Source organism: Mus musculus, chromosome 12 (assembly GCF_000001635.26).
Source record: "Mus musculus strain C57BL/6J chromosome 12, GRCm38.p6 C57BL/6J".
Taxonomy (NCBI): Eukaryota; Metazoa; Chordata; class Mammalia; order Rodentia; family Muridae; genus Mus; species Mus musculus.
The window spans coordinates 73,996,266-74,009,611 of NC_000078.6; the positions used below are offsets into that span (position 1 = coordinate 73,996,266).

Here is a 13,346-nt window from a genome sequence, read left to right on the forward strand (position 1 = left end):
GGTGTCGTCTGGTTCTACTGCCCACATGTCACTCATGAAACCCAGGCTTTGGGTCATCATTATCCCTCTTATAATTTAGAAAAACACTTTAATGACTAAAGAGCTTCACCAATGTTCTGCCCCTTGGAGCCAAACCCACCTCTCTACCTTGATGATCAAAATAGCTTAAGATGAAGATTTTCGAGCTTCAGACAGGTTCACAGTTCTTGAGGCGTTTTTAATGCTCTTCTTGTGTCTCTTTGTTTGGGGACCTACCATCACCACCGAGGGTTGTTAGAACTAAAACATGAACCTGGTGTCTATGCTTGAGAATCACATGTGCCGTAAACAGATTAAAATGAAAGCCGCAGCCAGCAGAATGTGGATGCGGTTCACCCTCATCGTGCTGACTCCCTCACCTACATCCTGTGGACTGATCAGAGAGGACCCTTTTGTTGTTTTCCGGTATTTTCCTTTGCCCACCTGGTCAGACGGCAACTGTTTCTGATTCTGCTTTGCACCTGAATTCTGTTGGTGCCCAGCGATGCCTGAGATGACGCCCACTGGCATCCTTACTGTTTGGGTTAAATGAGTGGCCTCAAGCCGACCAAAGGCATCGTGCCTGCACAAACAACAACGAAAAACAAAAACCCAATGCCTTCCCGTGCTTAGGCTTTGAGTTTGAGCCACTTGATGCTTCCCCATGTGGTGGTGGTTTCTCATTTGCTACTGGTCCCTAAATATAGCAAGGATCTTTCAGTAATTGGTTTATAGCATTCAACAAGATGTACTGCGAACAAACGCCCACAGGTGGACTCATTTCAAAGTCCTTTTAACCGCGATGGTCCTTGAGGCAATACTGATTGCTTTTCTCGTGGAGCTGGTCCTTTAATACAAGTCATCGGAGCCGCCTGTGGTCTGGCTCGCAATTATCCACTCGTTAGTCACCCATCCTGTTCACATCTAATTAGTTAATTGGCCATTTATTCACTAACTCATTAATTCACGCAGGTTTCCAGTTAGAGTCCTCCATTAAGTCGCTTAATAGAGATCTGATAGCCTACTACACACAAGGCTCTATTTTCACCTTGGAGACAAAACAAGAGGATGAGAGGAGTCTTGGTCCTCACACACAGGAGGCACCTGTGTGATCCTTGCTTCTCTCTCCCCCACCTGCTCCCTGCTTTGCTCCTTTGAGCTAGGGCTCAGGGTCGACATTGCTGGAAAGAAGCACCAGGCCCGGATGAATTGAAAAAAGCAAGGCAGGATACCAAGTGTTTGTTCAGCGGGAGAATAGAGCGGGCAAGAAACCTGGAGAGGAGCGGGCCAGGTTGCTAGCTGCTTTGTCTTAGGGAGGGATGATGCTACGGGCTGGGCAGGGCAGGTTCGGTGGCGGTCGGCTCCGCTAGGGTGTGGGGACGCTGGCGGGGGCGACCCAGCTGGCAGCCACCACGGGGCTCGGGGCGGCGCGACGGGGGCGCGCGGCGGGAGCGTCTGTGCGCGTCGCGGCCCTCGAGCGCGCGGGGCCTGTCGAGAACGCGCGCGGCCGGGCGCGGCGTGGGTACCCCAGCCGCGGGCGGCCGCCCTGCAACCCCCCGACGCGACCATGGCGACTGACAGTAAGTGCGGGGTTCCCCGGGGGCGGGGGCAAGGCATCCGGGGTGGCAAGTTCTCCTCCCGCGCGCGCCTGCCTTTGTGCCCAGCTCGCGGGGGCAGCGACCGGGTACCCCATCTCCGGAGCCCGCCCTTGTTACCGTGCCCATCACCTGCTATGGCTGACAGGACTGGATAGGGTTGGGGATCCGAGGACCTCTCAGGAGGGATGCAGCACCCGACTGGAGGGGACACTTGATGCTTGAAGGCAGCAGGGCTGGGCCTCGCAGCCCTTTGGGGACTGCCTCCAGGCCCACAGCCAGTTTTTAGGGAGCCCAGTATTGGGGCGCTGTGAGTTCAAGGTTTTCCTGGAGTTCTGGGTCAGATTGGCACGCCCTCTTCCTGGTGGGTGGCCCCACTGGGCTCTGTTCTGGGGCTCTGAAGCCACAGACCTTGCCTGGCTGCCATGGAGAGTGAATGAAAGGGGCGTGCAGAGAAGGAAGGTTGACACCGAAGACTGGAAGAGTTGCAAGGCTTCAGGCTGGCCTGCTGTTGGCATCTTGGAGTCTTTGCTGCTGTTTTTGGAAATTAGGGTTACCGCTAAGAAAACTGGTTACATGTAGCTGTAGCTTGACCTGTTAGTGGAACCTCAAAAGGAGTGCAGAGTAAAATAAGTCACAACACTTGTCTTAGACTTAGCATCTAAAGTCCTCAGCAAAAGTCATGGCACACAGTAGGGACTTCATTCACTGAATGTACCATGTGATTACAGACAATAATAAGGCAATTTTGAGAGATGAGAGGGGACAAAATAGGTGTTGAGGGTCAAAATTTCATTATTTTTTCCTTCAAACTTATCATTATTCAGTCAAGAACACAGCTTGCATACAGTACAGAGGATGCACAGTTTCGAGTTAAAAGCTATGATGACATTTTTATATCCCAAGTCCCTCAGTAGTGGGATTGTGGCCCTGTTCCCAACCTTAAAACTGTGGCTGTTGGATTTAAAGGCTCAAGTCAGTAATCCCAGGACTTGAGCGGCTGAGGCAGGAGGATATCAAGTTACAAACCCTGTTTCAAAAAAAGTATATGTATGTGTAGATTATGTGTATACACATGCGTAGTGAGCCTGCCATACCCGGGAAAGTGATGGGTATCTATCTCATAAGTAGTAGGCATGCAAGAGAAATGGACATGTGTGTGGTTGCTCACTCATCTCCCATTCGCCATCATTTCGTTTGTGTGGCGACACCAATGGACCCTCTCTGCTTTCTGTAGATCAGGGGGTGGCACAAAATTAACTACTAGAGACAACCCTTTTTGCTCTCAGCTCTGCTTCTATGGACAAAAGTATACACATTAGGTAGGTCTAGGGGGAAGAAGCTATACATTTAGATTTTTATTAACAAAGAAACAATTGCACTTGCCCTTATTTGTGTAAATGGTAACTAAAGAGTTCCAGCGATACAGAATTTCTATCTTCAGTTCTTCAGGTAAGGGGATGTCAGGTGAGAGGCAGGGGGACGGGGAACACCATCACACAGTGAGGAGATGGCCTCACTAAGATGCATCAAACCTGGGTACAATCTGCCTCGATGTTGCCTGATTGCTTTTGTTTCGGGGTTCTCGCCTCCTTACATTTCTCCTTGAGGGAAAACCCAGCTGTAAAGCCAGGCAGAGGGCAGCCTGTTGTGCTCTGTCGTTCTTGGAAGGGATCCCAAGGAAGCTTCTCTGTGATTATAGCTTGTGAGTATAGGTAGGACACAGAGGTATTTATATATATATTTGTCTGGAAAACAGTCTTTACACACAAAAAGGATGAGAACTCGGAGAGACTGTCCTGTGTCCAGACGCAAAGTCATAGATTGAAGGGCAGTTTCAAGAGAAGTTGGGATACTCAGTTGGTTTCCAGTAAGTTATTATGAAATGGTTACGCGCCTAGGTGTGCGTTGTAAATGGTGCTACTCAGAGGTATTTTGAGCTATGTTTGAGGTAATGGGTAATTTTGTTCCAAGTAGTTTCTATTTGTCTTTCCTGTGTGGCATTTGTTGCATTATCAATACTTTTTATCAAGGATCTTCACTTTTGAATCACTGTTGCCTGGTTGTTTTGAAGGTGCCTTTTTATATGTGCATGCTCATGAGTGCACATGGGGGGTGTGTGTCTATAATCTATCTTTAAGCATGCATTTTCTCAAGGGGCTGGAGAGATTGCACTTCAACTAAGTGTGTATTCTGCTCTTCTCAAGGATCCAAGTTTAACTTCCAGCATACATTTTGGGTGGCTCACAGTCACCTGTAACTCCAACTCCAGGGGTTTCAACACCCTTGTCTGGTCTCTGAGGGTCTCTGAAAATACCCCCTCATAAACACACAGACACATATAATTTTCAAAAATAAATCTTTAAAAAAGAAAAACATTCAAGACACATTGTATGAAAGTCTTGAGTAAATAGAATATTACTAAAAAAAAAAAAAAAGAAATAAAAAGAGTAAACTCTCCAGGACAGCAGGCATGCTTTGAGTGGTTGGAGATAGCTAACTGAAGTGTGCCCCCAGAAGTCTCGGGCAATCCTTGGGCTGCTGGATCTCCAGAGGTGTTGCAGTAAGTATTCTGTATCTTAAGGAGTTTCTCTGGATTGCTTGGGTTGTTCCTGGTCCATTGCATGGATGCTCATGAGTCACCGTTGCCTGGTCCATTTAGAAGCCGATTGCTGCTAACCCACAGGCAGGCAGTCTCTACCAGCAGTCATTCCTCCCCACTCCCCTTTCCATTTCCCAGCAACCTGCAGCTACTTTATCCTCATCTTTTCAACTCCATCAGCAATGTCTACTCCTCTCAGTGTGGAAGGAAGTGAGTGAGTCAGGGCAGGAGGAGGTAAATGCGGAGCCCTAGCAGGAAAAGTTGGATTTTTACTGCCAGATGGGTGCTTGACACGTTCTAGTAGAACGTGTAGACTCTAAAAGAAAGTTGCCTGAGTGCAAATAAGTTCATTATTGAGTAAAACTATCTTCAATCCCAGTAATGACTGAGACAAATGATGACAACTATAACTTTAGGCAAAGAGGTAGAAAATTACAGCAGACCTGGAAACTTGGACAATTCATTGGTGGTGCTGTCTTCTGCAGAAAACATTGTGTTCTAATAAACACCACAGCAATAATCAGTTCAAGCAAGAATCACCTGTGGCTCCTGAACACGCGTGTAAAGGGAGCAGTGTGCTGCTGGCTTTATGTCAACTTGACATAAGCTAGAATCATCTTAGAGGAGGCAACTGCAATTGAGAAAATGCTGCCCTGAGATCTTCATTAGTGATTGATGGGGGAGGGCCAGACCCATTGTCTATTGGATATCCCGTGTTGGTCCTGGGTTCTATAAGAACGTATTCTGAGCAAGCCATGGAGAGCAAGCCGGAAAGTAGCACCCCCTCCATGGCCTCTACATTGATTGGCTCCTGCTTCCAGGGTCCCGCCCTGTTTGACTTCCTGCCCTGGAGGATAAACAGTGATATAGAAGCATCAGCAGAGTAAGTCCTTTTCTCTCCAACGTGCTTCTGGTTGTGGTGTTTCATCACAGCAGAAGAAACCCTAAGGCAGTGGAATACCTAAACTCTTAGAAGAATTCCCCCACCGATATCTTGCTAGTTGTAAAAACAAAATGGTAGTTTTATAGTGGAGGAACCTGAGATACATTATCTTAAATAAAGAATTGCAACAACCTGCTGTCCTGATAGGAAGCTCTGGGGAAGGACAGGGTGCCGCTTACCAAAGATGTACGACCTGATTCTAATCACAAGGAGACGCCATTTAAACACGAACGGAGGCACATTTGTAGATATTAATGTCACGGGAGACTGCGGAGGCTTTATCCATGCTAAGGAGACAGCCAGGGCAATGGAGGATTTGAGGTTAAACCCTAGATCAGGAAGATCAATGCTGTAGAGAACAGTGTTGTGTTTAAGTATCCCATTTGCCTTGGGGCTTCTATTGCTGTGCTGAAACACCATAACCAAAAAGCACTTTGAAGATGGATCATGTTAATATAGGAGGCAAATAGCATCAGTGTCAAGTTTCACAAGTTTTATGTTTTTATTACATTTATAAGTGGAATGCACTTCTTGTTAGGGGAAGATGACATACTTAGGAAGAGGGGGCATCTATCTGCAACTAAATCTCGTGTGTTGAGGAAACACAAATATCTATGTACATGCGTGTTTATAAGTATGTGCGCGTCACATGAGCAAGAAAGGGCTAATGCAAGCGTAGCAAGATGTCACTTGGTAAGACTAGCGATCTCTTGTTCTTGCAATTTCTCTGTAAGTTTTTTTTTGTTTTTTTTTTGTTTTTTTTTGTGTATCCTAGCTACTCTAAACTAATGTTTCAGAGTTTAATTTTTGAAAGGTTCAAAGTTATGGACTCCTAAATTTGGTTTGGCTCTTTATTATGGAAAACGTTATATGCACTGAAATATAATGGACCCCCATGTACCCGAGTGCCTCCGTATTCACAGGTTATCTTTTTACATCCATTGCCACACTCTTAATTAATGCAGGTGTTTAGAAAGCAAGTCCAGACATGGTTACATTAGCTGTTGAGGGGTCAGTGTGCTGTGTGCACATCTCCTTTCTGTACTGGGCTTATACCTAAGTGACACTCAGACAGGTGGCAGCCTTTGGGGATGGTTAGTTAGTATGATGCGCTAGCAGCAAGAGGCCTGGGAAGTTCCGTGCTGTGGGATACATGTGTTCAGGTTTCAGCGTGACTAAGGCTTCACAGGTGTGAGGGAAAGGTCCGAGAGGTTGCTGGCTCTTGCCTTGTTTTTCAGTCTCCCACTTCTGCTTTTTAAACCAAGATGAAATTTGAGAAGAAAACATACGGAAGGTCTGGAGACAATATTCTGAGCCGATTAACTGAGCTGATGTTATAGTCATAAACCATCCTGGATGTTAATCTGCATGAACACGTTCCCGTGCTATTTGAGTTCGATGCCACTTGTTTTAATTTCTGCTTGGCATTTGGAGTTGGTACACACTGACACTTTTTCACGACTGACTTGACTCTCTAAATGAATATGGAACGTGTCCTACGTGTTTCATAACAGCATTGGGCCAGCTCCTTTCAGAGGGCTAGGCTTCTTCCTGAATATGGTAGGTTTGCACGACATTCACTCTTAGGTCATTACAATGTCGTTTCGTCCCTAACTGCTATTTACCATCATGTATTGATAGACATGTGCCTGAGATTCCATTTAGCAATGGCTATCTGGACAATAAACCAGACAGTGACAGCTCTTCCTAGGACAGTGGCTCTCAATCTTTCTAATGCTGTGCCTTTTTAATAGTTTCTCATGTTATGATGACCCCCCCAACCATAAAATGTCTTTGCTACATCCTATCTGTAATTTTGATACTGTTATGAATTGTAGTATAAATAAGTTTGTTTTCCGATGGTCTTCAGTGACCCCTGTGAATGGCTTGCTTTTAATCCCAAAGGGGTCGTGACCCACAGATTGAGAATCCATGCTCTAGCGATTGAGGGAGGAATCTGAGGCACACTATGAAGTTCTGCATGGGACCCTTTCTATGAAGGATGCTGCACATCTCGTGTTAGGCAGTTTACAGTTGATGATGGATGCTATCCCTTTGGAGTGGATTTCTTTTTTAAATCGATATCAATTTCTAGTTTTTAGCAGCATAGATTCTCATATTGTCAGAGTGTGATATTCTTTGGATTCTTATTTTAGGAATGCAGCAAGTCACACTTTGTAGTTTGACTCATAGTGGAGTGAAGGTTAAGATTTAAAAGATGATTTTTTAAAAAATCCAAACCCTGCATAAAAACTTCCCTGGTTTATGTTGAGAGAACAGTCTGAACACAAGCTACCGGGCACCGGGTTTTCAGATGGTGTGATTGAGGCATCTCAGAAGCCTGGGTGGCTCAGTCAGGTGTGATGCAGTGGAAGGGACCTCCACTTGACTTCCGAGGTGTCTGAGCTATGAGCTCTGGCTTTGGCATTCAATGGGTTGATTATTTCAGGTAAACTGCCTTCCTGGAGGACCTTGCTTACTGCATTCCTGGGAGCTACAAGAAGCAAATGAGGTGGTGCAAAGTTCCTGTCACATAGTAGGTGTTAAACAAATATCTGTTTGTTCCTTTCCTACAAGACACTTCCCATAGCTTATAGCTAATTTCATAATACCAATCCAGAAATAGGGTACCAAGTGATTAATTCTATTATTGTGAGGAATATAAAATGAAGACCAAATGTTCTGTTCAGAAATATAAGACTCTAGAACAAACCACGCAAGGTGCCGAGCTCTAGATTTTTAAATAGAAGCATGAATTATAGTGTTTTCTTCTCCCCTGACCGTTGTGTTGTGTAAGTACGCTTGTCGTGGGTACCGAATGTGTGTGCACTTACGATGCATGTGCTGTTGGACACAGATGCTAGTGACCTTGAGAAAGTTCAGAGCCCAGAGTTCCTGCTCCCAGCTTCTCTTAGTGATGGAGTGGGGCTCGATAGTTGTTAAGATGGAAGACACCCGTTCCTCCTCGAGGTGCTATTAGTTTTATCGCCGAGATAGATACCCTAAGACAGACACTTAGTTTGACAGCTGAAATATTCATTCACTGCCGAACTTCTGGATGATCCTCATGATGCAAAGTCTGAAAGATGAATTTGAAAAAAAATTATTAGGTTCTGTTAAAGTTTTGCGTATACTTTATTTAATTTCTGTGCATTAATTTATATCCATCAAATTAAAGTGACATTGGATAAAGAAAATTCATTAATGATGAGGTTCTTGGGGAACTTTAAAATTTCAAGGTACCAAAGGGCTTTAGAACATACGTTTGAGAACCACTCTCTTCCCCTATGGAAACGTGGTTGAGATAAATCTCCCTTCTGCTTTTCAAAAACCTAGATCTGGTTGTCCACGCACCTTTGAGAAGGAGGGAGGACTATGACTCAGGAATAGATTTTATGGGGGACCTGGCTCTTGGTTTTTGGAAGGGGCAATACTTTTCTTTACAGACAGATAGATATTCCAAATTCCTATCTCCAGCTCTCTGGGAAGAGGTTGTGTGCAGAAGCCATCGATATTTTGTGACTGTCGGTGGTGAGGAGTCTGTTAGCACTCCACACCCAGAACAGAATCTCTTTACCACAAGGAGATGAGGTGGTTTCCAAGCCCAGAACCGCTCTGCTTTGCTTCTTCTGTTGAAACAATGGTCTTGGGAGTCCTAGCAGAACACCATTGTCTGGAAGGCTATGCATCAGAGATTGGTTCATTCATACTTCTGGAGGCTGAAAGTCCAATATGGTGGCAGCATTGTCAGTGTCTGGTGAGGTCTTTCCTTTAGGCATATAGATGGCTTCTTTTCCTCTGCATCCTCAGAGCGTGGAAGGAAGAAAGTAGGTTACGTGAAACGCTCTCTTATAGAGCCACTGGTCCTATAGGATTAGGGTCTCCCTTATGGTCACATTTATCCAAAATTGTCTCCCTCTGCCCTCTTTCCCCAAGTTTTTCAAAAACAGATTTCTCCATGTAGCTCTGGCTGTCCTGGAACTCACTCTGTAGATCAGGCTGACCTCAAACTTAAGAGCTCCACCTGCCACTACCTTCTGAGTGCTGGGATTAAAGGAATGGCCCACCACAGCCCAGCTCTAAATTATCTCTTTACACATTATTACACTTGGAGGTTCTGGAGGTTAAGGCTTGAATATAAGAGTTTTGGAGGACAGATGCGGCCCATAATGCTTAGCGGCCTTGAGGCTAAACTCTTTCCTCAGCCTTCTAACTAATTCTCCCGTTCATGGTCCTCATCTGTCTTTTACCTCTGAGGCAACAGGTGTTCTCCCTTCCCTGTATAGGATGCTGATGACACAAATGTTAATTTCCTTCATTTCACAGCTCCCTGAGTGGTTCTGCCTAGTTCCCCACAATCTTACGCATTGTGCAAATGCGACCGTTCTGCTGGTAGGCTTTCAAGAACATTGACTGTATTAGGTACTTTCCTCTTGGGGTGATAGAACGTCCAGACAGAAGCAGTTTCCAGGAGACCAGGTTTACTTTGGCTTTGCAGTTTCAGAGGGGTAGAGTCCATCGTAACCAGGAAGGTTTGGCAGCTGGACTATGAGGCTGCCTCATAGCCAGGAAACAGGCTAATCACGTTTCATCTCCACACAGGAAGCAAAGGGAGAAGAGATAGATGGATGCTTACAATATGAGAAAAAAAAAAAAAAAGAAAGCTTTCGTAAGGTGGGGCATCTGAGTAAGTATCTGAAAGAATGTAAAGCACAGAACTTATAGATAATATATGTGGCATTGTTTCTAAGGTTTAGAGCAATACCTATGAAAACTAACTAAATGCATGTCTAATCAAAGTTTGAAACAATTTGACGATTGAAAATATCCTACAGTAGTTAAAAAGTATCAGGTGAGTGTAACTGATCTGTGTGTTTGAGAACCACACTTGAAGTCTACTATAATGCAATCAGAGACACGAAGGAGGATTTGTTGTTTCCCCTCATTCTCCAAGGGCTGTGAAGTCCCAGGGACCGCCAGTCATCTCTAAATGTTCTGCAGCTGTGAAAGTCACCTGTTCTCTTGTTGACAGAGGCCATGGAGATCCCACTCAGTGAACCCTAACCAGAGTCTAGTCTCTAAAGAGGAGGGCCAACACAGAGGGAAGACTTCCATATGGCTTCCAACAGAAGCCACAGCCAGGCCAAGCAAGGCCTTTGATTTATTCTCACATAGATGAACAACTGCTGAGAGAAAAGGTCAAGAAGCCAGATACTTCACGAACCCAAGTGACTCCTGTGGTGTAGATTCTGGACTGGCCTTAACAGTAGAGGTAGCCAAATATTTTTGGTCTTAAACACCCACCAGGAAAGTGGACTCAAGATTAAGATGATCTGTATGTCTCCTTGACAATTCAAGGGACATTCAGACATTCTATTTGGCTGTAGGAAATGGTATTTGTACAATTATTTGTCACTAAGGATCCTCTTCTTGAAATGTGTATTCCCGGATGTATGACAGGACCTTCCCTGACTTGCTTTTTAGCACCGAAGTGCCCATCTACAGCTAGGAAACACGTTTATCTTCTTAAATGCTGAGGTCAGATTTAAAAGCTCTATTTACCAACCAGGGCACACTACCTATATCTGGAAGAGTCTCTCTTACAGCTGTGAGTCTTTCTGTACCCAAACCACCCATGTGCCCTGGTTAAAGGGGGCTGCCAGATAAGCTGCCGTTCAACTCACAGGTGTGAGAAATTACTTGGGATATCCAAGTGGTGTCCTTGCAACACTGCTGGAGCACTCTATAAAAGTGACTCAGTAGGCTTCTATTCGTTACTTAAATTGCTAATTAGATGCTGATTTTGTGCCGACTTTAAGTGACTTCTCGTACAAAGCTTCCAGGTGCTTCTACGGGAGTCTTTGGTTACCTTTATCTTACCCTTCTGTGGGGTCCTGGTACATGGTACAGCCAACTGTACAATTGAATTTAACCTTACTAGACAACCTTGTTATTCCTGTTGTAATTTTTTCTTATTAGCGCTCTCTCTCTCTCTCTCTCTCTCTCTCTCTCTCTCTCTCTCTCTCTCAGCTTTATTTTATTTATATGAGTACACTGTAGCTGTCTTCAGACACACTAGAAGAGGGCATTAGATCCCATTACAGATGGTTGTGAGCCACCATGTGATTGCTGGGAATTGAATTCAGGACCTCTGGAAGGGCAGTCAGTGCTCTTAACTGCTGAGCCATCTCTCCAGCCCTGACTTTACCTAGTAATGGCTGTAACAAAGCAGTGACAAAAATAATCAGTGTTCCTAACCCCCGAGGCACTCTGCAAAGGGTTCTGTAGATGGTTTTCTTGCATTTTCTTCCAGTAAGGGTGAAACTAGTTTATTAATTTTACTCTCAGTAAGAATTGTAGTAGTCCTAACAGTCTCATTTTTGTGTGTTACAAAAAACGAGCTCAGTCACACGACACACTTGAAGGATGCATACTTCCATGGGGTCTTTACCGTGTTGCTTTTTATTGTGGTTCTGTAGCTAGATCCTCCCCTTTTGTTAGCTTGAAGAAATTAAGAGAGAGCTGTGATCCCAACCCTCTACAGGCAGCTCAGGCGATCTCTAAAAAGGTGACTCATGGGTCATCCAGATCATTACTCTGTTGTGTGTAGTTTTAGGCTACCGAAAGCTACGCTGTACCAGTCCCTTCCGGTCTCCCCTTTGCTCTACCAGCCTTTAGCTCTGGGAGGTGGACTACACTACCCTGCTCCTTTCCATGCCACTCCAGCTTTCTTTGGATCCTCGGACAAAACACACACACAGAGTTTGTTCTTTTTCCACTTGCCTTAGGACACAATTGCTGGGTGTTACTATCTCCCACCTGGAAAAGCATGCCCTTCATAATATTTTTTATCTCTGCTCCTCCCACCTGTCCTAAACTTCAGTGGCTCCTCCCACCTAGCCCCTGCCAAACATCCATGACCACCGGCCTATAGCAGTGGCCACAGGCCCCAGCTCCTCCTGAGACCTCACATGGCTGCTGACTACTTCTTTCTCCAAAGCATGGCAGAAAACCTTCCCCTCCTTCCTTGTGTTTGCCTTTTCCTCCTGGGACTGGAAGTCCCGCCTGTATCTTCCACTCAGTAATTGGCTTTTGGCTTTCTTTAATGACAGATCAAGAACCGTTGGAGAACAGGACCATAGAGCATCAGACCTGCCCCTTCACCCCTCTGGTTCTGGTTCTCCCCCCACCCCCACCCCAGGACTCAGAACTGAAACAGCCAGACTGGAGGCTTCTTTGTCTTCTCTGTCTTACCAGCTCTCAGAACATCTTAAAGAAATCTCAGATCAGCTTAACACCCTTCAGGGTCAACTGTGTTGGCTGCACTTAAAGAAGCCTAACTCTCCTGCCTATCTCGAAGATCCCCCAGCTATTGATAAGGATGAAATTCGTGCCTTCTTCTAGGAACAATGCTAACTGATTCTAGATGGGGCTCAAACACTCAGGGACCAGACAACTTAACCTGTGGACGGGCTTTCCGTTTTTCTCTCTATGAGATTCTTTCCTGCTTATTATCCTCACACTGAGGTTCCCCTGTCCTTCACATGTTCGACTTACTGGGCACAACTCTTCTAAAACAACAGGACTTCCCCTTATACCCAAATGGGAATTTTCTATGTAGACGCCGGTGGCTTTCACCCTACAACAGCGCCATTCATTCTTGAGACACCTGTGAGTGTACCTGTTGGGTCCTGTGGAGGAGCTCTGCCTGTGAGGAACCTTTCTCCCTTTCACCCCAGACCAGATGCAGCTCTTTCCATCAGCCCTCTCTTTTTTTCCCGTTCCCTTCCTTTGATGCTGTCTAGACCCTTGCTGCTTCTGCTATAGCACACTCCTGGCAGTGGGACTCACCAGTGTCACCCCCAAACGACTGGATCCAGAAGGAACCATTGTTTTCAGCATTCTTTGATGTCACCTGTACTACAACCCTTGGTTTCATTCAATGCCACCCTTACTTCACCCCTGCTCGGGCACCCCTCCATTGCTAACTTTTCAAAGTAAAAGTTCTACGGGCTCTTACCTCTCCCTTTCATCTCCACACAAGAGAGATGGGTGCTCCCTGTCCCCCTCAACAAGACTCATGATTCCCTAAAGGCAGCCAGTTCCACGTATCCAACTGCGCGTCTGTCTGTCGTCCACTAGGGGTCAGCACTCCGGAGCTCTTCCTGTCCCCTGCTCACTGAGGATC

The 13,346-nt window shown here is 45.5% G+C and overlaps 1 protein-coding gene across 10 annotated transcripts in view; it reads left to right on the forward strand.

Annotated features, from left to right (window-relative positions):
* Window positions 1-1,358: 1,358 nt before the first annotated feature.
* Window positions 1,359-13,346, forward strand: part of Syt16 (synaptotagmin XVI) — a 270,293-nt gene continuing 258,305 nt past the window's right edge. For 6 of the 10 annotated variants that reach the window (NM_001364281.1, NM_001364282.1, NM_172804.3 and 3 more), the window contains exon 1: window positions 1,512-1,598. Coding sequence is in view for 4 of the 10 variants with exons in the window: in NM_172804.3 (NP_766392.2) it covers window positions 1,586-1,598 (13 nt within the window). In the remaining 6 variants the exon portion in view is untranslated. Of the gene's footprint in view, window positions 1,599-13,346 lie in introns of all 10 variants that reach the window. The other 4 variants (XM_030246704.1, XM_030246703.1, XM_006515838.4 and 1 more) reach the window with 3 other exon arrangements.